Genomic DNA, 27456 nt, shown 5'->3' with positions numbered 1-27456 from the left:
ATAATGAGCGTTTGGTGCCTTTCTTAGCATTTTTATACCTAGTATTCGAATGTAACGCGAAGGGTGACTTTTCACTTCTATTCTTGGTAAAAGAACTCGCGTTATATTCGGGCAAATGCGGTAGCTTTTTCAGTTTTGTTCTGTGCCTATATTTCCAAGCTCTAAGAACAATCTTGCAATGCATCTTCTCCCATGACGACGCTTAGGTTAGAGTGCAGTGTTTAATTGTACGATTCCCAATAAGCTATGATGTGACGCCCTTGCCAATTCCAAACATTATGTGCTCAGTCAATGCTGCAAATTTTTATTTGGCAGAATAAAAAGAGCGCAGGAAGAGGACATCGTGAAGGGTTGTTGGATTCAACCTCGTTCGCCGACTAGACAGCATGTGCTTAAGCCCTGAAAATGCCCTCTCAACGCTAACTTGTGTGGCCTGCCGCCAGTGGCGTAGCAACAGGGGGGGCCGTGGGGCCGTGGGCCCCGGGTGCAAGGGGCCAGTGAGGGGGGGGGGGGGTGTCATATACGTCTGAAGACACCTCTCTTTCCGCCGGCTACACCCGGGGAGTGGGGTGACAGAAGACCTATGGGCCCCGGGTGCCAGACGACCTAGCTACGCCACTGCCTGCCGCATTTGCGGTGCTGGTGCTATCAGGATGGGCAGAGCGTGGACGGACGGTGCTGCCGCATTATCTCCCGGCAGCGTATCCCTTTTTTTGTCAACAATGCTTCGAGCAAATAAAGTTCTCTTTACCAGACCACTCTGCTCGAAATCTCCGTCCCCGGAACTGGTTTGGAATGGTTGCTTCAATTCGTTCTGGTTCCCAAAACGGCGGAAATATACAGGGGTTCGGTTCTGGTTCGACACCCTGATTCATGGTGCATACTACTCTTGGGTACCGCAACTGGTTCTTAGAATTAATGACATCGTAAATTAATTACACCTCTCCGACACGTGCCAGCATCTTTCTAGGGCTTAAGGCTGAAATAAGCAGACAAATGTCAGTACTCCTCTAACAATGACACTGCGTCTTGATCTTCTGTATTTGCTCATTGGCAGGCCATACTGACATTTTTCACAAAGTGAGCCAAGAAGAGCACCGCAAACTGATAGCCAAGTCATGAACTAAAGGAGTCCGATTCTCACAATGCAGGATGTTTTATTTTTTGACGACACTATGAATGCACTTCCACCGAGGTGATGCCACATGTACACAATGGGTCGTCTATGGTGACGAGTACCATCTCAAAGGTGAGGTCACAAAAATAAACAGAAAGCAAGAAGGCAGCCCTTTCGAAATGGTTTGCAGTGGCCAAGTTATCGGAATGCAAGATGTTTTATGCTTCTATGCTATGAATGCCTTTCAATGGAGTGATACCATGTGGATAATGGGTTGTCTACCCATTATGCACACTGAATCTACAATGCTACATACCAGCGGTGCCGCAAACACAGTCGACTTCCATAATTTGACATTGACAGTATCAGCGAAAGTGACTGAATTCTCCACTGGCTCAAGTTAAAAGCAGAATGTTCAATCATACGACTGCTCCATTTCGCAGTACTTTATTTACCTAACTCTATTGTCCTTCCTAATGTAATGTGCACCTGCTATTATAATGGACACACAAATTGGTTGCATGCCTCCAGTTCTGGCAACTAGAGTAGGGACAAAACCTGTAACGTTTACCTCCACAGACCAAAAATTCATATACACGTAATCACCATCGTTGTCAATCTCACATTCTTTCATCACTGCCTACGGCCACAACATGCTGTCCTCATTCTGGTACATTGCATTTGATATTTCACTTTTTTTTAATGACTCCACTACAATTGCAACTGCAATGGTAGATGGCCAATGCCTTGACTAATATTGCCAGTTTGTCCAGTGAAACTTGAAAGTGTCTGGAGTGCCAAAAATGGGACACAACTGTCGCCACCAGCTTAGCAGATAAAAAGACTTATCTTATGAATGAGTTTTCATATAGGAAGCCTGCGAGTGACAAGCCATCCTCACCATTTTTTGCAAAAAACTCCTTCTGTCGCCATGTTCTGATGACAATGACGATAATGGTACACTGCTGCTGACACTGAAACACAGTTCCGTATAGGATTGTAACGTGCAGGCTACTTCCAGACCAATTGGAAAAAAGGCGCACATTAGAATTGGGTAAATATGATAACTCCCTGGTGAGCTGCATTTACATGTCATAATCTGCCGAAGGCAGGTGGAAAGTCGACGATTTCACCTGGTGATAACTTCCCTTCAATGCACTCACTGTCCCCTACCACCGGCAAGACAGACGATGCACCCACTGGGGTCATGAATGAAGCCAATAATGAGTTCAGGTCCATGCTTGATGGCCAGACGAATGAAAATTGTCCACTGCAGGTCAATTTCAGGATCAATGTAACGAAACAGATATGTATGTGTGCCAGCTGGGACTTTCAATTGGGATCGACTTAACCACCGCTAGAACAAAGTTAGTCACACAAGAATGTAATGTATAAACAAAACACACAAAAGCAGATGTCCAGATGATATCAATCGTCACTGCCCTAGGGCTTCGGCACACTGCAATTCCATGAAATCTTGTCAATAAGGACAAATGCCAACAAACGGCATCACACAGTCTGTAAATGAGACACTGTATGGCATAAAGCATCATAAAGACATGTTGATGGGTGCCAATACATCCATCACACTCTACTTGATTGGTGTTGATATCAAACTCTCAACGCAGTCAGTCTATCACGGCCCACCAGTGACCGGGTTATCCCATACATTGCAGCGCCCTTCGTGAGACACGGCGCCATCGTCACAGATATTGGCACGCCGCTGTGTCCAGGAACGGCACACAGAACAAAGTTCAACGTCCTGGGTGCCTTTATAGTTCGTCAAAAATGAACTCCACACACACACGTTTCCCTACCACCACACAAAAAACCAATGTCCACAGATATTCTTCACTTCTACATGGATCACACGACTGTCCAATGCATCTTTCAATGTTCACTGATACAAGACCCCAGCAAATGCTTGGGCCCTCATGCTAGCCGTCCAATTCAGTGTTCCGAGTCACTGGGAGATCCGCCACATGATCCAGCACTTGCACATTGGGCACTGCCTCCATGGTACAAAGAATGTTTATTGAAAAAAGGTGACTTCCGTGGAGATTTCAAGGTGCTGAGTCGCATCTCCGTGAGAACAGAATGTCATGAAAATTTGCTTTGGTGAACAGGTTTTAATGATCGCCAAGGTTCTAGCTTGACCGCACTACTTTATTATGACTGTTACCCTGCACGGAGACATGACAAGAGATTTGCTCTCGCATCGACCTCCAAGTCATGAATGAGACGACTTAAATGTGTTGAGAAGTTGCCAGATGAAGGACCCACTGCAATACTTTAACATGAAGGGCTGTACACAGAAAGAAAAAAAAAAAAACATTGGTAAGTGCTGTCATCGCACTCATATGTCGGCAAGTAATGATGCGAGAAAGCCTTCATAGAGACACTAATGCCAGATAGTTCAAGCAAAAAAAGATGGCTAGTTCATCTGGCTATGTTAAGCTTGATTTGTAAAGTAGAGGCTTTTGACAATTGCAGTACTTTACCAATGCTTGCATACTATGGTGAAACTGAAACTAAGTGTGCCTGCGTGGACGCCCTCAGCCGACATGACGTCAAACGACGAGCCATGTGTCTTGAGGGAAAGACCCTTGAGAGTTGCCATGAATGAAATGGCAAAAGAAAAAGAAAATTTACGAGTCCACTTGGCCTTCAAGTGCATGCAGCCCACGCACCACTTTTAAAACACAGTCGCTCGCACACAATGGCAGCCAGACACCGGCTCCAAAGCATACAATAAAACCCAAGCCACACTGGACAGTGGTCATGTGCTATGTAAAATGACCAAGTATACTGTTGTACTTAGATATTTTGTCTAATGAACCCTTGCATTAAATGACCACACCATTAAAACAAACAAACAGGTGGTGCTAGGAAACAGGGTGTACTTACATAGTTTCACATTGCATAACGCTGCTCACTTAGCGGTAGGCTACTTTGGTTGACAGCAGCGACCAGGCGCCACTGCATATATTCTTTACACATTCGCGAGATATGCACAGACTGTTTGAACGCAACAAATGCACATGCGTTTTTTTACGACTCGTGTTTTTTGTGCTCAAATACACTTGTCTGCTGCATCTGAAATATCCATGAGCCTACCGTGCAATAAAAAAGAATTCCAATGTGTAAAAGTCTAAAAGCTAAATAAAATGTAAAAAATGACCACGTGGTCTCCTTCCAGACAACACGCTGCTGCAGACGGCAGCTTCATCAAGTGGTAAAACACAGAAGACATTGTGTGTTTGATCACACGCCCATGTGGCTTCCTCTGTGTGGCACATGACGATGATGATGGTACAACAGATCAAAGCACAATCACGAGCTCGGCACACAAGTTACCATGGGTGGCCCGCAGGAGAGGCCTGCAAGAACCAACGGCCAGTTTGGCACAGCTAACTACTTCACCTCGCATTCAGGCTTCAGCTAAATCACTGGCATGGATGTCTTCTTCCTTGTAGAAGTCAACAGGTTTGTTGCTGCCAACGAAAAGTGACGGCGCATGCCTTCTAGTGGATCACCATCTCTTCCTTGGTGTTGAAGAAAACACATAAAAATATCTTCACCACAAGATTCAAAGAGTGTGTTTTTTTCGGTGCATGCACTTTTGGTGTCTTTGTGCACACTAGACCACGATGAAAAGCCAACGAAACCTTGATTTTCCAAGTGTCGTGACTGCACGTCAGTGAGTGCTACCAGGTGACAGTTGAGCCAAACACCGATTAGTAATTTGACACAAAAGGCACGTTCGCACGTCCGTATTCAGTGTTACCGGGATTCTTCACATTGGCCAGCACTTGTGCACTGAGACGCTGAGATCAGATCAGTCACTGGGCAAAAGCCTGGCCACAGTTTCAGACGCGCAGAATCTCCAGGCAACTGTTGTAGCAGATGGCGATCCAGTCGGGCTGGGTGGACGCCCACTGGATTTGGTTGATCTCGCCCTCAGCTGTGTATGCCAGGATCGGGTCCTCGATGGCCCGCGGCATCTGCTGGATGTCCCAGATCAGGGCCTGGTGGTCGTCCGCTGCAGCACACCAAGAAGCACAGTCGTCAGGTAGTCATTGTTATCATCATTGTGGTCAGATTATATTTACACTATGTTTCATGCACAGCAGGCAAACCTGTGAAGGCTTGGGTAGACTTGCCTCACTGCTTGCACTGGTGACCAGACTATAGTGTGTCGTGTGAAAAGATGGACAAATCACATAATTAACAGTACTAAGCTTTAGTTATTGTGCCACGCAACATTAATTGTAATACTCCTAAGAAGTAAAATATGATGTAATTATTACATAGAGGGCATAGCCGATCTGAGCCTACATTTACACCAGCAGATTTCTGCTACAAACGACCACGGTGCACCGTTTGCGCTTGCGACCAAAACATAGTGCGATGCATACTGGAAGCACAAAGGCACAAAAACAATATGTGACTTGACGTAACCTTACACTAACATGCTGTAGTTGTAATGCATGAAGTATTTGATCTGTAGAAGGCACTGCGCATCAAACACCTCAGCATTGCAAAATGAGTGTTGTGAGACCTTGACCAACGCACTGCTTGCTCAACTACTACAGCTTTGACTCTAAGCATGAGAAATGGGGCCTGTAAATCAGTGGCAACATAAGATTTAGATATGAGCTTTGGCCACAAAACAACACAACCCCTGTCCTCCATGCCCCCCAAGCTCCAAAACATATAGCAAACCCTCATTATAACAAAGTGAATGGGACAGTGACAAAATTCGATACAAGTGACAATTCGATAAAAGCGACTACCTCTTAAAAGCTAAGAAAGTAGCACTAAAATAGCCCAACAACCCTGCGGAAGCGTAATATGGGTCAAATTACATCCCAGATTGGGATGCAATTTCTCGGTTGCAATTACAGCCCCTTTGCGCAAAAAATGGGAGGGACACAATCACAGTCAAGAATTTTGATACAAATCGTGACTGAAAGTGGCGGTGTGACACTGGTATAAGAGTAAGATATTCAATGAAGCAAGCCTTTATTAAGTTGCAAAAAAGGCAGTCAGTTGGGTCTGCTGGGTGTTTCTGCCGGGCATGAGTAATGCTTGCTTCAGTTTATTTAAACACTGCATGAGGTTGCGGTCGCCACCCACGCATTAAACTTTGTTTCACAGCAGCCAGAGGCTTTCCTGTGTCTGCTTGACTGTTGATGTATCACGAGGCCGTTCGTCCATTGGCTCTTCGTCCTCATCGGGGCCACCAAGAAGCAAGCAAGTCTAGTATTTCAGCCGCTATATCTGGGGCAATGACAGGAACATCAGAGTCAGCCAACGCGAATGAGTCAAAGTGGCCTTCCACCTTTCCACCAACGATTCTGTGTGCACGTTCGTAGAGACTGTTGCAAACATGTTGATCATTGTCAGGCTTTCCTAAGTGCAGCTGGGAAAAGCTAGCATGCGCAAAACAGTTTGTGGTCTTTGAAGGTGCCAGCACTTTCCATGAATCGTTTAACAAATGTATGGCATCAAGCAGGTCAATGTTGTAGCTCTTGTTAGCATCACATGCAATGAGTATGCATTGTAAGAGACTCTTGCGGTATAGATTTCGCGTCTCAATAATGCCCTGATCCATAGGCTGCAATATCACAGTTGTGTTTGCTGGCAGAAACTCCAAAGTGATCACTTTGAGATTTTCAATATTCCCATGACTGGGACCGTCGTTAACAACGTAAAGCTCATGGCAATGCTCTGCCTTGAACTTTCGATTCAGGAGGTGCACATACGCCTCAAAAACCGCTGCAGTCACCCAAGCACATGTGCACATCTGCACATGTGTAACTCCACATGTGCAGTCTTTAGGCATTGAAGTGCTATTTATTTTAGTGCACCCTCAAGACCACGCATTACAGAGGGGAGCGGGTAAAAAAACGTATACATAAGTAAATAACAAAGCAGCGAAAAGTGGTTAGTTAATCCAACAAAACTGATTAGTTAATTGCATTAGGGAGTGATGATGTCTGACATGGCCAAACAAAACTTTGAGTTGTCCTTTATTGCAACAAATGTGCCGGGAAGGTGGTTCCATTCCTGAGAGGTCCTGGGAATAAATGATTCATGACAGGTTCTGGTGTGGCATTGAATTATTCCAACCTTATGGCTATGATCAATGCAAGAGGAAATGTATAGAGATGATATAAGGTTATTGCACAGGTAAGAATTGTGGAAGTATAGTTTATGAAATAAAGCAAGGCGAAAGCACTTACGTCTAGATGATAGTGGAGGAAGTAACAAGGAGTTCTTCCCGGAAGTTATGCTTGATGTGCAGCTACAATTGCTATAACTGAAACGCGCGGCATTGTTTTGGATTAGTTCAAGTGGTTGAATAAGGGTTTTGAGGTGCATTTGCACCGAGCAGCACAGTAAATGCTCCTTGCTTTGTTTACCTCCCGATCGGCATCCTCCTGGTGTATGTAGTGTATGTGCGCTTCAGTAACAATTTTTTGTAGAAGAATGCAGCCTTGTCTAAATGTCTTTCTCTTCGTATTGCTGAAGTAGGGAGCTCAGCCGATGCTTGCGCCACCCCTCTACAGCGTCACGATCTACAGCTGCAACTTCCCTTAACAATTGGTCTTGATGGTCTTGAGGACTCGCCATGGTGTCGCTTGAATCGTTCAAGCAAGCTGCTGCGACATTTAAAATCTTGCTTGCCCATTTGGAAGGCTAGAGCTTCGGCTTTTGCGGTGAGCGCATGTCCATTCACGGGGAGGTATTCAGTTACTCAAGAAAGCACTCTCCCCTTCAGTATACTACTTGGAACCACATTTAGATTTTTGAATGACTGAGAAGCTTTCCTCGAAGCTGTCCAGTATGACTTCCTTGTTCTTCAGCACAGCTGACTGAGTTGAATGTGGAACGCTGAATTGTTTTGAGAATTCACATTTCTGCTGGTCGCCCTTTTCCACCTCACGTATAAAAGGAACTTTTCGTTCTAAGGTTAGGCACTTTCACAAGGGGACTGGTGGTGCCATTTGCAACTAAAGACTACAAAAGCCCACGTGAGGCACACGTGCTGAAGCAATGGAGAAACCATGTGTGGAGTTCAGCGTTATTTGTGTGGGAGGCTGCATGTATGGGTTGCGGGGTGGTCAGAAGAGACGAGTGGTTCGACACTAAGACGGCGGCAGAGAGTTATAGCCATGGGGGAGCCGCGGTTTACGAAGAGCGCGTAAGCGAGTTGACTGTGAGTCGGGGGCTTCCGCCAGTCGATTCGTGGAAGCGGTGCTGTGGCTTTGAAGTCAACCCCTCATTGCTGAACAGCACGATGCCAAGACATTCCGCAAACGGACCAGATGCCCCAACGGGGCGTGGAAGCGCTTTCTTCGGGGGAGTGTGTCTGGCGAGTTTGTGAGACAACAGACTCGTTGCACTGCAAAGGATTTGTGGCAACGGCCCTGACGTATTGTAACTCCGGATAGTGTCACCCTGGAGCCCCGTTCTGTGCACACTGTGCGACCCGCAGTGTGATTGGACAAACGATGGGGCGAGGAGGGTGTTGAGAATGCTTTTAGGTACGTGCAGGGCCGTTGGAAGGAGATTCAGTGGAGATTCGGCTAAGAGCAAGAAGACCGAAATTCTAACTTTTGACTCGTAGTTTGATGTCCGTGTAAATAGTTTCCATTCTATCGCTTGCCTATTCTATCTTAATAAACAGTTAACCCCTTTGCAATCAGCGTCACTGCCTAGCCTACTGTAATGTGACTTTGCGACATCCACAACATCTTCAAGTTTCCCTCACTGACATCGAGGCAAACATCAACTCCATGTGTTCACAAAGCCTGCACCGGCTGATGCACGTGCTCATGCAAGCACAGAGCAAGTAAAAGTGGAAGGTGGCGCAGAGTAACATTTGTCTGTTCCATTGCGTACTACTTCCAAAGTGCTGCGGCTATGGCATCATGGTGCACTGGTTTCCACTAATAACACATGGAAAGCTTTGCTTTCTATGCTAAAGACGTGTGGCTCCAAAAACATGCATGCGTCTTTGGTGCCCGTTCAAAAGTCCCCAGCAAGTGGGGGGAAAAAAGAACATAAGAAACAAAAGTTTAGTTGTCCTACTATATATCAGATGGTGCAGCGTGTTCCTGAGCAGCACTGAAGGTCTTGATAATGGCATGTGAAATCATCGTTAAGGGGTTGACGATGCCCTATGGGCATGGTAGGGAAAGACTTGGGGATGCAAGTGGATGTTGTCAAGCGTTCTTGCGGTCTATACGAGACTCTTCTGGAAACACAAGGTGTTGCAGGCACAGACATGGAAGGTTCTTCCTTCATTTACAGATTCTCAAGAAGAGCAGTGCTTTCGTCACTGTAGCTGGCACAACCAGAGAAGGCGTTCAATGTCTCCTGTCTCCATCCACGAACTACAGAGCGTAGAATCGGCATGGGCATGGTCATGGTCAGACTTGACTGGATGCATTGGGCATTAGCAACTGCAGTTGCTGACAGATAATTCGGACACTGACAATTTGGACGTGCTTGATTATTCGCACAGTGCCACAGCACTGCCACTAGCCTCATCGACTTACCGTTTAAGGATGTCCAAAATTTCAGACACCTTAGAGCGTGTCGTGCGATAATTTGGACTCCGACTGCATGGCCGTGTGCTAATTTGGTCACCAAGTCGAGCCCAAATACTGATATTTTTGTTTTGATATGTTGCCGGCATAGTCACCAGGCATGACACTGCCACCTCAATGCCGAAACTAGCGAAGCCTAGTCTATGTAGTATAGTCATTGACCGCACCCAAACCAATGGAAAAGCCAAGTCGTAAAGGCTGCATTTGTGATTTTTAGATTTGTCGGGCACGTTCCGTTCAGTTCTTATCATCCACCGTTCATGGCTGGCTGATCCCACTGATAATGCAGGCAAAGCGTTGCTCTGATCACTGATGAAGCGTGAAAAGGAATACAGGGTGTCTACCAAGTTGACATCTCCAAATTCCCTGAGTTTTCCAGGTTTTCCCTGAGTGTCTTTGCAAAATTCTCTAAGTGATGAAGAAGTATGTTTTATGTCAAGAGGGGATGAAACCATATCGCCCGATGCTGTCACTCTCTAGTAAGCAAAGGAAAAAAGTAAAAAAAAAAAAAACGACCTATTCCAATTTGAATACTAAGGAGTAGTGTTTATGTTAATCAAAAAGAGAATAGACGGGGGGGGGGGAAGGGGGGTTTAGTAGAATGCACAGCAAATAAAATGTCTTAAAAAAGATTGCAAATGGAGTCGGACATTCTCAAATACGAAAAAAAAAGAAGATGCATACAGAAGCAAATATTTTCGAATATGAAATATTTATATCAACTGATAGCAAGCTCAGTGGTATGAGGCCCGAACTTTGTCACAATTGAGATTCTCTCTCAACAGCTCGTAAGGCAACCTCAACTGTCCTGACATATATGTAAGGACAGTTGAGGTATACTCTTAGCCCGCGCACACCACCTCAGTGTTGTGTTTCACTGCTTTAAAGAGCTCATTTTGGTTTGAATGAGGGACACCTGCATGTTGGCATCAGTCGACACTTTGTTTTTTGAGCTCAAGCTCCTTCAAAACGGCAACGGCACGCTTCCTTTCCTGTTAATTCTTGAATGCGTAGGTCCTTTCTGTTCTTGTCCTCCTTCCGCCACTCGTTCGCCCCACTGACCATTTAAATCATCTTCTTGGTCAGTTGCACAGCCCACGGCCAATTTTTCAAACTCCCTAGGGGCTGCGAAAACATTCGGAAAATCGGCCAGTTGGAAAAAATAAATGCATGTCATTTACTGCCCTTAGGGGCTCAAACCGCCACAGGCACATTCAGTCTGTGCGTGTGGTGGTTTGTCGGTACACGTATTAGGCATATCGGTGCTCGTACTGTGACAGGCAATACCGGGTGCATACATGTATAATTAAGAAATACACACTGTGACCCGTGGCAATAGCCCCTTCCCATGCGTGCTATGCTTCACTGCAATACTCTTACGTATGGTTCAAGTAACATTTCTGTACAAAGGCGAAGCTGACTTTCGGGAACCGCCATTCTGCAATGCACCGTGCTTTCCAACCTTCTCAGTCAATCGCGAGGACCACATAGGCGGAGTCCATGCCATTGCTGACAGTAGCGAATTCTTTCGATAAAAAACACAGCACCCAACGGCAAGGAGCTTCATAGCAAACGTCGAAGCAGCCAGGCCTTGCGTTGCCACAGTGGTGGCTACGGCTGCCAGCGGATCTGCGTGCTAGAGCGCCGGTTCGAGGCGGCGAGGTAATCAAAATGGCAGCGGTGGTGGCTTGATTAGTGCGGTTTTGGAACTGCGGTCATGGCAAAACGTCCGGAAAGTTGGACGGTGAAGAGTTCTTGCGTCCGAAATTTTAGACGCTCTCATACATTGACTCTATGGGTTACGTGGTGGTGCCGCGAAGCCGTCCAAATTATCGGGAATCCAGGAAGTTGGTCGTTGATTCTACACTGGCAACTCCTCCAGCCGACGACAGGGCGTCAAAGACGATTCGTTGCCATTCCTGTCTGTTACTTGAGCCAGCATTACCGCGACTTTCAACCCTTTCAATAAAATTACAGCTAATTTTCCCTGATAGAGGCACAAATTCCTTGAGTTTTCCCTCAGTTTTTCCAGACTACTCAAAATCCCTGAGAATTCCCAGTTTTCCCGGTTGGTAGACACCCTGGGAACAGCATAAAAGGTATGCATCACTAGAAAATCGCAGCCACAAGGTGTCTAAGTCAAAAAGCAAGCGTGTGTGCACGTAGCAAGGCATTGACAAACTTGGGCCGTATTCTTCAACAAATACTTTCAAAGATGCTTTCATTTTTGCTTAAAGGGACACTAAAGAGAATAACGATTTCTTCCGCATCAGTAAATTACCTCTCTGGAACACCAAGAACACCACTCTTACTACAATAAGATGCTTGGTAAGCCAGAAAAAGCACAAGAACGAAAGACAGCTGGAAACGCCTCCTTGAAGTTCCTGCACCTGGTCGCTGTGACGTCATGGATTTCGATGGCACCATCTAGGGTCTACTTAATTATATAGCGGTACAGATTGACTACATTGTGTTCTAAAGGAACCAAATAATAAACATGGCAAGTTTCGGGAACCTTTACTCAGCCAACGTGGCCCAAACGCGAAAACATACTTTCGAATCTCTGACGTCACACTGATGTACAGGCGTAGGGGTTTCGGCGTGAAATTCAAGTACTGATACTTCGGCCTTCATTTTCTCATATTATAATCAAAGTACTATTTTGAAATGACTGCCTGCAGTGTTCTCAAACAATGTTTTATTAGTCTAAACTGATTTACTGTTTCGCTTTAGTGTCCCTTTAACTAGCACTGGATGTGCCAACAGGGGCAGCTTTCCACACTGTATTAAGATAGCATACTGGACAATGTGCCAAGAATGCCGTCGCTTGTAAATAACAATGTGTTTTCTGTCAGTAACGTGAAATTGCAGGTATCCTTGAAAGTGACAATCTGGGAATAAGGCACACCATTTATGGACATTTGTGGAATAAAGACACTTATTTTGGGTGAATTTCATATATTGGACTCCTGATTATTTGGACGTTTTGGTGGTCCTCGCTGAGTCCAAATTATTGGTTGACGACTGTAATGATACAGGCGTTTCTGTTATCATTCAACACATTCCATTATTTTCAAGGTCACCCTACTGGATGGTGATGCCATATTTTAGTTGCACACTAAAACAGTCGTAGTGTCTCCCAGCCAGCACTGGTTCCCTAAAGGCTCTCTTGGAGTAACAAAAGCCAATCTCGGAGGCTATGCTTTTCTGTACTGCAAGCGCCAGAAGCTATAGTAGGAGCCAGAAACGCATTATGACCACCATGTTTGGACACGACAAACGACTTCCATTAATTCTACCCTGACAAGACCGATAAAAGTGGTCGAATGAAACGAGGCTGAAAAAATACATAACACGTCTTCAACACATCATCAATTCAAATGCGCACTCACATTTTATGGGTTCAATGTAGAAAACTAATGTAAGAATGAATTAGAGCTTCAAAACAAAGCAGAAATTGAATGCGCATCCAATTTCCTTAGCAAGAAAAATGTAGCCTGCCTCCTATTCTGGTAATAAGGAAATGACGAATCCAGTAAGCTTTACCTTCAAAGAATGAAAATTTATTTACTCAATGCCCATTGTAATCACTCTCAGACAGCACTTTGTCGCTGTCTATGAAGAAACACAACATATAATTTGCTGTCAAATCTGTAGCATGTTCGATAATAATTTGCATTTATCAAACGACCCTGCAACAATCGCAAACGGTATAGTGGCCCACACATAGACTAACAAATGCACTAGTTCGTACTGTGACACATGCAATTCTCAGAAATGACATGAACATGTGACACAATTTCTTGGCGCTAGCGTGTAAAATATCTTATTGTTTTAATGTCTTTTTGTAACTGGAATGAAAGTGCTGCTGTATGTCGTCATTGTTATGCTATGTGAGAACTCGCTCCATCGTCAACTATAGCTGCCATCTTGTAATCTGAATGGTGATGAAGCTGGCTATGGTTACTTTGATGGTAGTCTTTTGGGAACAAATATTCATTTTGGTTTCATACCTGACTGCACCGCTGAAGCAATTATTAGAAAAATTTTTTCGGAAAAAGAAAACGAGATTAGAATCAGAAAATACTGTAATAAATTCATTGTGAACTACCGTTGTCACTTTAAAATTTTCCTGGAGCAATCCAAAAACAGGTGCTTTCAACAGGACAAGAGCATTCACCGTTCACCGGAGTTCAGTGCATTCACCGTACCCTAAGCGCCACTAAGACTCACGTAGGCGCTAATGGAGTTGCCACTGTGGCCACCATTGGGCCAGCCAAGTTCAAATTCTCTGGCAAAGGCTCATTTCTGGAACAAAATAATGAAAGTTTGGTCCCATAGAATGTATGGATGCTGGCTAGGACCTTTGGTTGGAATAGAAATAACCGAAAATTTGAATTAGCCGGGGTTGAATTCACAGAAAAATACTTTATCTTAAGGCAGATCCTGCCCTCGTCTGATGTAGCGGTGAGGGCCCCCTCTCCTTTCGACCAATTCCCTTTCTCGAGTCAAGTTTCAGTGTTGAGTGGGGGGGCACTCCAGAAAGCAATGTGCTAGTCTAGTGTACCATCGAAAATCATACCTGTTAGTTAGCACTAACTCGATTGTGGTTTATTTGACCGCAATAGTACAGAAGAGCGCTGCATGCTTCACAGAAGATACGGTTCTACTACTCACCAGCTGTACAGATGTGGCACGACGAGTGGGGAGCCCAGGCGATTCCGTTGACACATGCCCGGTGGTTGTTTAGCCGCGCCACAGGTGTGCATGGCACTCGCACATCGAGGATTATCACCTGGGTGGTATGGGCAACAGTTGTATCACGCACGAGTCTGCACAGCTGAATTAAATTTATCGGTGGACGAGAGTTGCCTAATTTTGCGGAGGTACGCTGGATTACATAGCAGGAAATGCACGACGCAAAACTGACAATCTTTCTCATGAAAAAAAAAATTCTTAAAAGATATGTGCTAAACTGTCAGAACTAAAAACAGTGTCAAATGGGACACTTGGGTCCGATATTAAGCCCAGCTAAAGATAAATCAGTGCTCTAAGGTGTCGCTGTTCTACCTTTTGAACTATGTACTTCTTTTTGGCCGAAGCAACGTTGAAAATGTAACTTCATAGCTTTTGGCATGCCCGCGTGACGAATGCTGCAGTTGTAACAGCAAGACCTTTGCAAAATGACGGGACGCCATCATACTTACCGTTTCCCGCCAACTAGAACACTTTGCTATCGTATGCAGAATCCACTAATGTTCTGCTGATAATAAAATATATCAGTTGCGAAATGGTAGGTGATGGGAACAAGCCACGTGCCATTTTAAAAGAGCTGGTGTACGTTTTTAAGAGGAACTTGGAGCAAGATGTGGGAAAGTGCTGGCAACAAAAATGAAGCTACTGAAAATCCGACTGTCGGACCAAAATCCAACTATCAGACCAAAGTGGTGTCAAATCACGAATGCAACGCCAACTTCAGTGCCATCAATTTTCGCGCGACTTCAATGGCGAGTTCACATGTAACGAACTACTGATACAATCACTACTTCTTGTGGAACTATCGAGTTCTTTATAAATGGGTTCGACTGCATTCGTTATACCCAAATACATTACATTGAGGTTCTGCTGTACAAACAATTTTAATACCTGTAAACTTCGTTCAAGTGAGACGTTTTAGATTGATTTCAGATTGAGCATGTGCTTTAGCATTTGGTGCACTATGCTCCAGGATCTCACAGTAAGATCAGCAACACTGGCCGAATGGTGCTCGAGTACAGAACACTAAGTTGTTGGTTTGATAACCACTTATGGTTGGTTGCATTCCATAGGGGATGGAATGCAAAAACGGCTGCATACATAAACTCAGGTGCGCATTAATGAACCGTAGATAGCCACGGTCAACCCAGGCTCCAACACTAAGATGACTCTCGTTGTAACAGTGTAACTTCGGGATGATAAGTTACGCAAACAAATCAATCAACCCCATAACAAAGGTCCAGACTCAGAATGTGAAAACTTACATGGCTAACTACATTCAAACAGGTATGCAATCAATACAAAATCCACCATTAACCGAGATTTTCACGAATAAAAAGCGTCCAGCAGTTAATGTTTTTCTGCAACTTTCCATTACCACGTTTCCTACAGCGGAAGTGTGGTTCTATAAGTAAATCAACCAATTCACCTCGCAAGCATCCATGGCAAAAGTGGCCAGGTAGTTGGGATCCTGCTTGTTCCAGGCCAGACGCAATAATGGCTGGTGCTGTGGGTCCTCGTAGATGATGGTGGAGTGCTCCAGGTGGCGCAGGTCGAACATTCGCACCGACCCGTCTGCACCCACGCTGGCAAACATGTCGCGGCCGCCGCCCGCTCGAGAGAATGCAATGTCGTACACCTCCTTGTCGTGGGCAATCAGTTGTGTCTTGACGTGTCCTGACACTGCACCCCCGCCTGCCATCGCACGGCCCACCACCTGGCCCGTCTGCAGAAACAAAAGAAGTAGACGACGATCAGAGTTCGTCAATAATATCAGTTGCACAACTCCCTGCAGCCACCATGCTTCAAAACCCAAACAACCTTTCCTTGAGATGTGGCTTCACGGCAGCGCGGCGCGAGCTGCCGTGAAGCCGCACCTCAAGAAAAGGTTCTCCGCCATTCAAAGTTTCGTGATCTCCTAGGGAAACCCACCTCCTCCACACCCCTGCTGTTGAAGCTCCCTTCTCCTCTCTTTCATGGTCGCCCGTTCTCCCCTGCTTTACGGGTCACCATTTTGCATTTAGTAGTTAGCGAATAGTGCATGCGGCGCCGGCAAACTTATAGGTCACCCGTTCCCGCGGCGCTTTCTCAGTCTGCGTGAAGTGCTTCCCGATACAGCGGTGAGTCATAGCACGAGTGGCATTTTCGGCTCGGTCGTGTTTGCTCCATTGCAGATGCAAGGGCTTTTCCGTCCGCACTGTCATTTGTTGTCGTGCGAGTGCTAGCTGCGAAGTGATCCGATTCACGTCAGATAACATGTGACTGATTCGTCCGCGATAACGTCCGGAGTGTGAATCCAGCTTTGTCAGCATCGCCGAAGAATGGGGGAACAAAGCCGCTGGCCGAAGAAACGATGTAGACGAGTCGTGCATTCACAAATGGAGACTGCTTTGCAAATATTTGGGTAGTGCTGTACGCAGTTACTTCTGCAGATTATACGCGGGAATATTTTTTTTCCGGGCTGTTGCAGTTGGGGGTGCTGATTGCACGTGTAAAAATACGGTAATTCGATCCTGACCAATGGTTTCAGCTGGCACCCATGGATCTTTATGGGCCTAAAAATTCCTCAGTTGGATCCTAAAATTGGCCTTCGCCAGATAATTCGAACTTGACCAGTAAGCAAGCATGCTCCTGACCTCTATGGCGACCCCATTAGCGACCGTGTCTGCCTCAGCGGAGCTTAGAGGACGGTGAATATGTTAAACACAAGTCATGTCTCATCGAAAACACCTACTTTCGGTCTGCCCTAAGAATAGTTTCAAGCATTAACCGTAGCTTATCAATGTATGATTATGGTACTTACTTACAAGCACAACATGCTTAGGCAGGTCAGAATTTATGTATTTGTATGCTGTATTGACAAATAAACTTTGAACTTTGAAACCTAATTCTGATGCATGCCCATTGTTTTTTCACAACAAATGGACTGAAAATAGCCTGGACAGTGCAATCAGATAAGAAACAAAAGCCGCCATTGCGGTGTTTGTATGCTTTACCGCATAACACGATTGTATTGCGGCGAAGATAACTTCAGGAAACCGGCCGCCATTATGAAATGCTTTTCTTGCTAAAGAATTGGGTGTGCGTTAGATATACTTAATTTAAGAACATTAACGTAATTTCTATGTTAGCTTTCTACTTTAGACAAATAGAAAGTGGCCGCCTATTTGATTCAGGAGCATGCTAGAATAGGGCAAACACTGGCAAATGAATCAGCGGTGTGCTTTTTTTTTTTCTTCTGCGGTTGTTAAATTCGACCCACCGGATGAGTAGATCAACTTTGTTAATGCCGTCAGGGTCGAATCAATAGAATTCAACTGTATTAGGGTGTTCCAAAAGATGCTTCCATTATGTAGAATTTACTCTTCAGTATTAGTGACAATTTTAGTGCCATTAGAGTAAGATTTAGAGAAAATTTAGTGACAACTTCGTCCGAGTTCAGCGACACACTTGAAAAATCAGTTGAAACACTTGGCAAAACTGACTGGCACATGGTAATCAGCAAAGACTTCACTTGATATTCAAGAACAAATCATCATCATCATCATCATCATCATCATCATCATCATCATCATCATCAGCCTGGTTACGCCCACTGCAGGGCAAAGGCCTCTCCCATACTTCTCCAACTACCCCAGTCATGTACTAATTGTGGCCATGTTGTCCCTGCAAACTTCTTAAAGGGACAAAAAAGGTTACTATTAAGTCAACGTGGACTGTTGAAATACCATCCCAGAAACCTCGAAACGCTTGTTTCGTGCCAAGGAGAGACTTATTTTAAGAGAAAATGCGTTCTGAAGCGTCCGCGTCACTCTAGCGCAGTTCAAATCGCCCGCCCTCCGATCGAGGAGTACTGACATCAGGTCTCATAGTGACGTTGCGCCGTCGATGAGTAAAGCGGCGTCCGCAGACGGCGCTACGGCTTTTCTGTGCAAAATGACAACGCACGGCCAGAAACAGAGCCAAGCCAGAGCAAACAGCAGAGCGAAAGCGGGAGTATGGTGGCTAGCGGAAGGAGAAACGCGCGACCATAAGCTGGTACTTCATTCTATGACGCAAACTTCGACAGACAATGACAGATTGGCTCGCGATGCTGGGCTCAACTTCAGCGATTTGAGCACTGACGAGCGCGACCTGCTGCTGAGGGCTCGCGCTGCCGGCGTCGTTGCGTACTACGACGGCGGCCTCGACACCGGCTCTCCGGAGCGGGAAAGCAACGAGGGCTTCCCACGACATCACATGGACGTGGCATTCTCGCTGCTTGTTCCAAATGAAAGTTTCGCGAGCCAACAGAACCCTCACAGCACGACGCGATAACGAAACTACTGAAACTCCAAAGCGTGCGCGGCGCAGAGTCGAGCGAAAACGAAACCTTTCGACCACCCATACTACTGAAGGGTAACGTCAAAATGTTATTTTTTCTTAGAATCAAATAAGACGTAGTAAAGTAGCATTTTCTTCCGTCTTATAATCGAATGAAATTATATTTTCAATACAAGTAGTTGACTATTAGTAAAACAAATTATGAGGAGTGCTTTCGTCATTGGGCTAGTACCGGAATGTCGCTGGAGGGTCTCAAATCGTGTCATGCATTTGCCTCAATTTCTCGGTAACTAAAGTTCTGTTCGCGATTATATTAACGCCTTAGACGTTCTAGAACATTGCTCTACCACTTTAACTTGACTTTCTGGTAACCTTTAGTGTCCCTTTAATCTCATCCGCCCACCTAACTTTCTGCCGCCCTTTGCTATGCTTCCCTTCCCTTGGAATCCATTCCGTAACTCTTAATGGCCATCGGTTATCTTCCCTCCTCATTACGTGTCCAGCCCATGTCCATTTCTTTTTCTGGATTTCAACTAAGATATCATTAACTCGCGTTTCTTTCCTCACCCAATCTGCCCTTTTCTTATCCCTTAATGTTACACCTATCATTCTTTCCATAGCTTATTGCGTCAACCTCAATTTAAGTAGAACCCTTTTCGTAAGCCTCCAGGTTTCTGCCCCGTACGTGAGTACTGGTAAGACACAGCTGTTATACACTTTTCTTTTCAGAGATAATGGAAACCTGCTGTTCATGATCTCAGAACGCCTGCCACGCGCACCCCAGCCCATTCTTATTCTGATTATTTCACTCTCATGATTCGGATCTGCGGTCACTACCTGCCCTAAGTAGATGTATTCCCTTACCACTTCCAGGGCCTCGCTACCTATCTTACATTGCTGTTCTCATCCGGGACTGTTAAACATTGCTTTAGTTATCTGCAGATTAATTTTGAGACACACACTTCTGCTTTGTCTCTCCAGGTCAGTGAGCATGCCTTGGTGTTGGTCCCCTGAGTTACTGAGCAAGGCAACATCATCAGCGAATCGCAAGTTACTAAGGTATTCTCCATTAACTCTTATCCCCAATTCTTCCCAATCCAGGTCTCTGAATACCTCCTGTAAACACGCTGTGAATAGCATTGGAGAGATCGTATCTCCCTGCCTGACACCTTTCTTTATTGGTATTTTGTTGCTTTCTTTATGGAGGACTACGGTGGCTGTGGAGCCGCTATAGATATCTTTCAGTATTTTTACATACGGCTCGTCTACACCCTGATTCCGCAATGCCTCCATGACTGCTGAGATTTCGACTGAATCAAAAGCTTTCTCGTAATCAATGAAAGCTATATATAATGGTTGGTTATACTCCGCACATTTTTCTATCACCTGATTGATAGTGTGAATATGGTCTATTGTTGAGTAGCCTTTACGGAATCCTGCCTGGTCCTTTGGTTGATGGAAGTCTAAGGTGTTCCTGATTCTATTTGAAATTACCTTAGTAAATACTTTGTAGGCAACGGACAGCAAGCTGATCGGTGTATAATTTTTCAAGTCTTTGGCGTCCCCTTTCTTATGGATTAGGATTATGTTAGCATTTTTCCAAGATTCCGATACGCTCGAAGTCAAATATCGGTACGGTCGAATATGGACTAGTGACTTTCTAGGCCAATGGAAAGTAAGTGGGGATGCAATCGAAGTCTCGAAGGCCCTGCTGTTATACTTATGTCAGACAGGACTGATAGACATTCTCTGAATTTTTATCAGTCATCTTGACTGTTAGTTAATTTATAGTTTTTCTCCTTTTTTTTTCTTCTTTTTTTTTGTTGGGTGGTTGGTGTAAATTCAAACATCTCGTCTGAAGAAGTAAGCCCAGTGTATAGCATGGTTGGCATCTTAAGCTTTCATTACACTCTCTCTCTCACACATGAACCAAGATGTCAAAAGATGCCCAGGCACATTCTCTGCCAAAGCATTGGTGAAGTTGCAAAACAAACCATGGCCCAAACCACGATGCTGACAGTGGCTATAGTACCTCAAGGCCCCAGATGGTGCAGGTGGTGTCTATGCTGGACGTCCCAAGCAGGTTGGGGTCCACCTCGTTCCAGTCGAAGGAGGTCAGGGGTGCGCAGAAGTCGGAGTTCTTGTTGTTGTTCAGCAGGCACTCCAGGCGTGTCTCGTCGCCTGCACGCCACACCCGCAAGTAGTCCCCACTCGTCGCCAGCAAGTCGGGAAACACACCCTGGAACAATCAGAGAAGACGAGGAAGGAAAAGTTAATAGTCGTCTGGTCTCTAAATCAAAGTAAAAAATGCTGTAGCAGTGTTGAATCAATGAGAGTTGCGTCCCCCACTAGGCAGTTGTCATAAGCTGGGTTCGCCATGTGCAAGGTCATTTCCACAGTATGAATTGTGAGAGTATAACTGAGATTACATTGCACTTTCTTATGAGTGTGCAAAGCTGCCAACGTATCTCTGCAAACATAACCTTTTCCTTGCTCTGCCGTTCAGTGAATCCTGCTAATATTCTGAAAAGCGCTCGTGAAAGTGTTCAGTCATGTGCCTCAACAAATGGCACATCAAGTTACCATTATTTCCTTTTTTAGAAGCAGCAACATTTAAAAAATGAAAAGCAACGAAAAAACAGCGATGAAGTTAAATAATGTTACTCAAGTCTGTCAGACCCAACTTACCTTAGTGTCAGGAATCCACATTATTTTTGTTGTCGGGTATGGATGGTCAAAGGTACTCTTGGCCAGGAACTCTGAAGTGTCTTCGTCCAAGGACACCAGTTGCACCTGCAACCCAGTACAACACAGTCAGCCTACGCACCAGGCCACAATTAACACAAAGGGATCACGATGCAGTCCTTACTACTACCTCCTACTTTTATACTGAAGAGTTTCTCAATGACCTGAAGAAGAAAACTAATTGTTGAAGTAGTTCACCTCTGGTAATCGTCTGGCTAACCAAGCCTCTTTTGGGGGTAGAAGAGATCTAGTACTTGCTACTTATTTTATTAAATTTATAGACCCATTCCAGCTTGGCGTTATAGATACAGCGATACACATATTGGGGGCCTTTCTCTTGTCATTTACCTAATCATTAGGTTTGAATTTAAAGTTCAATTATGGCACTGAGCTGCCACATTTCTGGTACAATGTTAAAATACTTTGGTTTTTGGGCTGCCTACTTGTACCCCCTCCTGATAATGTGCTTTGCTAAGACAGAGTTTCATAAGACACCAGCTGAGAACAGCTAGTGATTCAACCTGGTCCAGCTGCGAGACCTGTCCTCTATTGTGCGAATCCGGCTGCCTAAATCGCCTCATGCTGGGCTGGCTGGCACCCGCTGTGGTTGTGACGCACATACTTTTGTGCGCTAAACCAACTAGCCCACTCCGTCAAATTCTTCAGACATCATGGCTTTTTCCATTTACCACTTTGTTTGCAATGGCTGCAAAGAAGGCAGCAGAAGAAGCGAGCATGCTGCCAGCTTGCCTTGTTGTTGTACTCCTCGATGAAACTGCCAAGGGCGAGCCGGAAGCGCCGGTCAGGTCGTACGCTCCAGTTCATGCTGTACACTGTCCAGGGCGCCTCGTACTTGTAGATCTCCTTGCGCTTGGCACCCCCGGCAGCCGCCGCGGCTGCCACTGCGTGCACCGCCATCTTGGTGCCTTCTCCAAGTCACTCAGCACCTGCAGTACTCCTGGAGAGAAAGTAGAAGTGTTTGCTCAGTAGGTGCCTTGTATTAGCACTTTCATCACTGGAACGAGGCCAACTGAGACTGAATTTCACTTCGGCTAAACTGTTTATAAATGTGTAGCATATATAGTTTGAAGTAATGCTTGCAAAGCTGCAGGGCTGGTAATTGTTTTGTTTCTTGTTAAGAGCCTTTAAATGGTTCATAAGCAGACAATGCACGCACTTGGTGGTATGAAGTAAATTTCGGCCCACTACCTCCGTTTCTCAGCATGCCACCTAATCTGGGAGGTTGTACAAATTAGCTGTGTCGATTCTCAACAATCTTGGTTGTGTGCCATTTCCGGCACGCAGTAGTGATGCCATCTTTCTTAGTATTAGCATGAAAAATGTTAATTTTTGCTAGCTTTTTGTGACGTATCCAGTTGTATTTCAAAAGTAAAGTACTGCATGAATGAGGTTTCGTATTTATGCTACCTCAAACTAGGCTTCTCACGCTGTTCAAAATTTTGTTGTAGTTGTTCTTCAAGGGTCCCACAGCATTTTGTGAACATCATGAGCAAACTTGTTTATTAACAAGACAATTTTTCAAAGAAAATATGAGCCGAATGCCTTTTCCGGACTGCAGGCCAGAAAAGTTTGTAGGACACTTGTTCCAACATAAATGTGAATTTCTGTTTGTTCTGTCAAGGCATACTGTTTTTGCTCTATTGGCCAACTGTGTAAGTTTTGAAAACTCTTACAGACTACAATTTCAGATTTGAGGCCATGTGTTCAGGCTTTGCAAGAACTTCAATTTAGCAAATTCTATGTCCTGTAAATTTTTGTGGACAACTGTACATGCATCACAGGGTGTGCAATTAAGCTTGGAAGATAACAAGGCCCCCCTCCTTCAATTTGAAATCTCCATCACAGAGCCAGTGGCTGGATCTCATAGCTTCTAAATGCTGCTGGCAGGAGCAAGAATATATGTATGGGGCACTAAGGCAAGAACACCGCTACATCTTTGTGAGCCACAACTTTAACCAGTGGCTCTAAGCTATGAATGAGTACTGGCCAACTTGCACACCCTTAGACAGTGGTAGCACAGTACAAAGCATAATGGATGTTGAAATTATGTCCTATCTCAGTATTTAAACAATCTGTAACCTTTTGCAACTATGGCACTATCATAAAGCATTAATGCATTGGGAAATCTCCGTGCGCCGGCCAAAAAAGAGTTGCTACAAGTTTCGAACGACGATTACACAAATTGTGGCTATTTGGCTATGGCGTAATATACTTCGATACGCAATGGAGCAATCTAGGAATGCTCACATCCGTAAGTTGCTCTAGCACATGCTCCTGCCACAATAGCACACAAAATGTTTTAGCAAATTCATAGCAAATTGCCACACACTGTCAGTGGCATAAAATGAGCTGACAACATGTAACTCTGTCCTTGCACCTAATTCATTAAAGAGATCGTAAACCATCCCTAGAGTTCGGTGAAAAAACACAGTCCACGGACAACATATGTTGCTCTGAACATCACAGCCAAATTTTTCGCTCAAGCACGGCGCATGCAGTTCACAAGTGGAGCCAAGATCACCTTTTTTTTTTAAATCGCTTTCTTTTCAACAGAAGCCTGCGCTTCACTCTTTCTGGGCTGCTTTATTTTATAATATAGCAGATTCCCATACGTGGCGCTATTGGCCAATAGCTGACATCAATCAAGAATGGTGTTTGGATCAGTGTGCTTCTTTCCAGTGTTACCATGTATATTTACTGATGCAGTTTAATAAACAGGCTGAAGTAAGCGAAAATTTGTTTTTAAGTTGTGATAAAAATTATGCACTTTCGGAAGAAGCTGACAATTGTCTGCTGATGCTTGGCCATCAGCGTAGGAATTAAAATTATGCCAGGCCACCCTGTTTGTTGGTGTCTTAGCCACTGGGTCCGCTAATTTCAACTAATTTCACTCAACCAGCCTTGAACCACATGAAACTTAAGGTCAGACCACATGCTCACCCCTGGCCACTCTTGGTAGACTTCCTGAATGCTTTGGCAGACTTCGCTTCGTTTTGAGCTCTTGATAGTGCTTCAAAATGCGAAAGTTGGATGCGGCTACTACCCGTCGATCAATCTGGTGCAAGACAAAGCTGGTTCATACCACGTAGCACAGTTAGGCTGGAGCATTATGAGTGTGAGCATGAACTCAAGCACACATGCTACAGTTATGTGTAGCTGCGGTCTGCTACATAGTATGGATACCGTGGCCGCTGCGGGGTGCCGCGACAAGTCCGCTGACCGAGAGCACCGCAGCTCGCGGAGGACAACCGAGTTTGGCACGTCGCAGGTGACAAAATCGTAAGTAGTGGCATCTATGTGAACATTCAAAACCAAATTTGAACTGCGTGCCACGGTGACGTTCAGTAAGTGGAGCGTCGTGGGCATGCCCCGCTCCACAGTAGCCTTCGCAGTGCAAGGCGTTGAAAGAGTAGGAGCACCACGAATGGGATCATAGATGACCTTTGGTTTCCAATAACTCTGCTTTTGCTGAATGCACTGAAGTACTTTATGCAGCAAAGTATTTCTGAAACAGTCTGTTTTAACTTCAAATGCATTTCCCGACTTCAATAAAGAGTGGCTCAGGGCCCTTTTAAAGAAAAGTTTCACTAAGACCCACAGCTTAGTGAATTCTACAAATATCTTCGCAGGCTCCAACTGTTCAAACACTCATGGCAACAGCTGCTTTAGATAAACAAGTTCTTTGCCAAAAACATTAACGAAAAGCATTAACATTGTGGGACTTGGGTAAAACTGAGATGTTACGCTACGACTGCCAGCTTGTTGAGTCAGTTGATGCCATTACACTGAGCAATAATGAAGTCATGAATGGGACATACAGACAAGTACAGTCAAACCACAACATAAGAATAACGGATATGACGATTACAGAATTTTTTATCAAACTGATAATCCACATGTAACGAATATATGCTTATAGAAAATACCACATATGAAGAAGATGTTTGTGTCAGATGCGACCTGTTTATAACAAGGTTAGAGTATTACTGCGCCATGCAGCCGAAAACACTACTACTGCACCTAACGACTGTCATGCCAGCTGAAAATTTCGACAATCTGTGCATGGCTTAGCTCTTCATTGTTTAACTTTCATGGTTGCTCTTTCCTGCGTTTCCAGACTTTTACGCCATGCTACAGTATCATGTGATCAAGACGCTACAAACTGATCGCCAGTAGATAGGTTCAGATCGTTGATGTGCTGATTACCGCGTCCACAATGGACAGTGCCAGCTCTAATATTGCGAAAGGAAATAAAGCTGATCTTGCAACACGTAATGATGCCACCGCTTCACTCGTCATTAGGAATGAACAACGTTGCAGCAAACTACTATCAGTCGAATGACGTCCAGATTAAAAAAAAAATACACGTCTGGTTACATTAGGCTGCTCTTAGCCGCAAAAGCCAATATCACCGCTTCGAAAACTTCAACGCCGAGTCGTGAATGCACGCCAACTTTACGATATGCACGTATGTACGCCGAACGGAGTTTTTTCCCACGCAGCCTGCATGTGCGAATGTCTACATCACGTCCTGCTTTCAACGACTCTTCGAATGCCGAGGATAGCAAGCAAGTCGAATCGAGAAGCCAGTTTCGTTTAGTGGTTCTCTCCAGGTGCGAGACTCGTTGCCAGGCACACTACGGAGTACCTACCGGCCAATCCTCACGTATCGCCACCGAGTTGCCGTCTTCAGCACGCTTTCGCTGGTCCAACGGATCACAGCAGCAGCTTGGTTGAACGAAAGGGCCGCAGGCAGGCGTCGACGGTTGCCGTTGTGCCTCGGGAAGATGCGTAGTCTGCTTCAACAGGAGATCGGCGGCCGGCGACGGCGCTCATCGTAGGGGGGGACGTGCCACGGCACTGCCTGGCAACACGGCGGTCGAACCCGGTGGCACAGACGACGAGCGATGCCGAGTCGCCATGGGCGACGCTACGCGCTCGCTGAGCACGGTCTCGGCCACGATCACAACGACAGATAGACACACACAGCCCTTCTCCGCCTTGCAAAATCACTCGCTCACTCCGCCACGTTGTCACAGCGTGCGCACCGAAAGACACAAAACGAGGAGACGCGACGAGTCAACGGCGGGTGGTGTAATCAGCCGTCGGCACAACGGGCGCGATCCTTCGCCAGCGCTTTTCCCCGCAGCTGCCCGCGAACACTAGAGTGCATATTTTGGTCTAGTGGATCAAACGGCGAGCGCGGAGCGTGCTTTCGGATGGGATGCACACAATGCTGTGGAGGCGCTGCGATCGAAATGGTATGATGCACGCCGCTGATATCTTTCAGCCGTAGCCTTCAGCTGATATTATTTTGAGCTTACATTTATGATTACTGCTGCAATGTAATATCTTGTTGCCATATATCGAATAATACAATTTGGTATTTGCCAATAAATACCGAAAAAGAGCTGCAAGAAGAGAACGGATTTTATAAATTTTTCATGACCGCAGCTTGCATGCATGCATTTTCGCTTTAGTGATCTTTTGACTTTCGTTTCTTTGAATCACTTTCACAAATCAATCTAAATTATTTTGTCGGCACAGTGGGCATGTCTTCTCTGTTCTTGAGTACAGTTAGGCTCTTTGCTGAAAAAGATAGCTAAATGTGCATGCTCTCAAATGAAAGAACACGACTGTAGCGCCAATGGCCAGAGCAGCCTGCCGAGCGCTGGCGGAACTTACTAATTCATTGGTTAAGTAAATAAAGATTTGCTATAGTTAGGATGCTATTTATACTACAAATTGAAATTATATGCTAAAGATATATAAATGCCTACAACAGTTTAAAGTAAAAATTCGTTTATTATAGACAGATAAAAGATGGCGCAAAAATCGTTTGTTACTAAACAAAAGCGCTAAATGTTTACAATA

The 27456-nt window shown here is 45.1% G+C and overlaps 1 protein-coding gene across 1 annotated transcript; it reads right to left on the bottom strand.

The window, feature by feature from the left end:
* Positions 1-1137: 1137 nt before the first annotated feature.
* wap (DDB1 and CUL4 associated factor wap) lies at positions 1138-26751 on the bottom strand. Its single transcript, XM_075673190.1, has 7 exons — positions 26235-26751; positions 22312-22519; positions 21505-21609; positions 20849-21055; positions 15923-16219; positions 14416-14533; positions 1138-5159 (listed from the first exon to the last, which is right to left on the bottom strand). The coding sequence occupies exons 2-7, from the start codon at positions 22477-22479 to the stop codon at positions 4987-4989; spliced, it is 1068 nt and encodes a 355-aa protein (XP_075529305.1). The 5' UTR covers positions 22480-22519; positions 26235-26751; the 3' UTR covers positions 1138-4986.
* Between the last annotated feature and the right edge of the window lie 705 nt (positions 26752-27456).

Source organism: Dermacentor variabilis, chromosome 10 (genome assembly GCF_050947875.1).
Source record: "Dermacentor variabilis isolate Ectoservices chromosome 10, ASM5094787v1, whole genome shotgun sequence".
Lineage (NCBI taxonomy): Eukaryota > Metazoa > Arthropoda > Arachnida > Ixodida > Ixodidae > Dermacentor > Dermacentor variabilis.
The sequence above is the reverse complement of the archived record's forward strand: the minus strand, read 5'-3'. Positions and strand labels throughout refer to the sequence as shown.

What these genes read in the sequence shown, in the direction of transcription:
- wap (XM_075673190.1), bottom strand. Translation starts at nt 22,479, where the DNA reads ATGGCGGTGCACGCAGTGGCAGCCGCGGCGGCTGCCGGGGGTGCCAAG. An exon ending in TCGAGGAGTACAACAACAAG is followed by an intron (nt 21,610 to 22,311) that starts GCAAGCTGGCAG and finishes ACTGGGTTGCAG; the next exon opens with GTGCAACTGGTGTCCTTGGA. An exon ending in GTGCCACATCTGTACAGCTG is followed by an intron (nt 5,160 to 14,415) that starts GTGAGTAGTAGA and finishes GGTGTGCTGCAG; the next exon opens with CGGACGACCACCAGGCCCTG.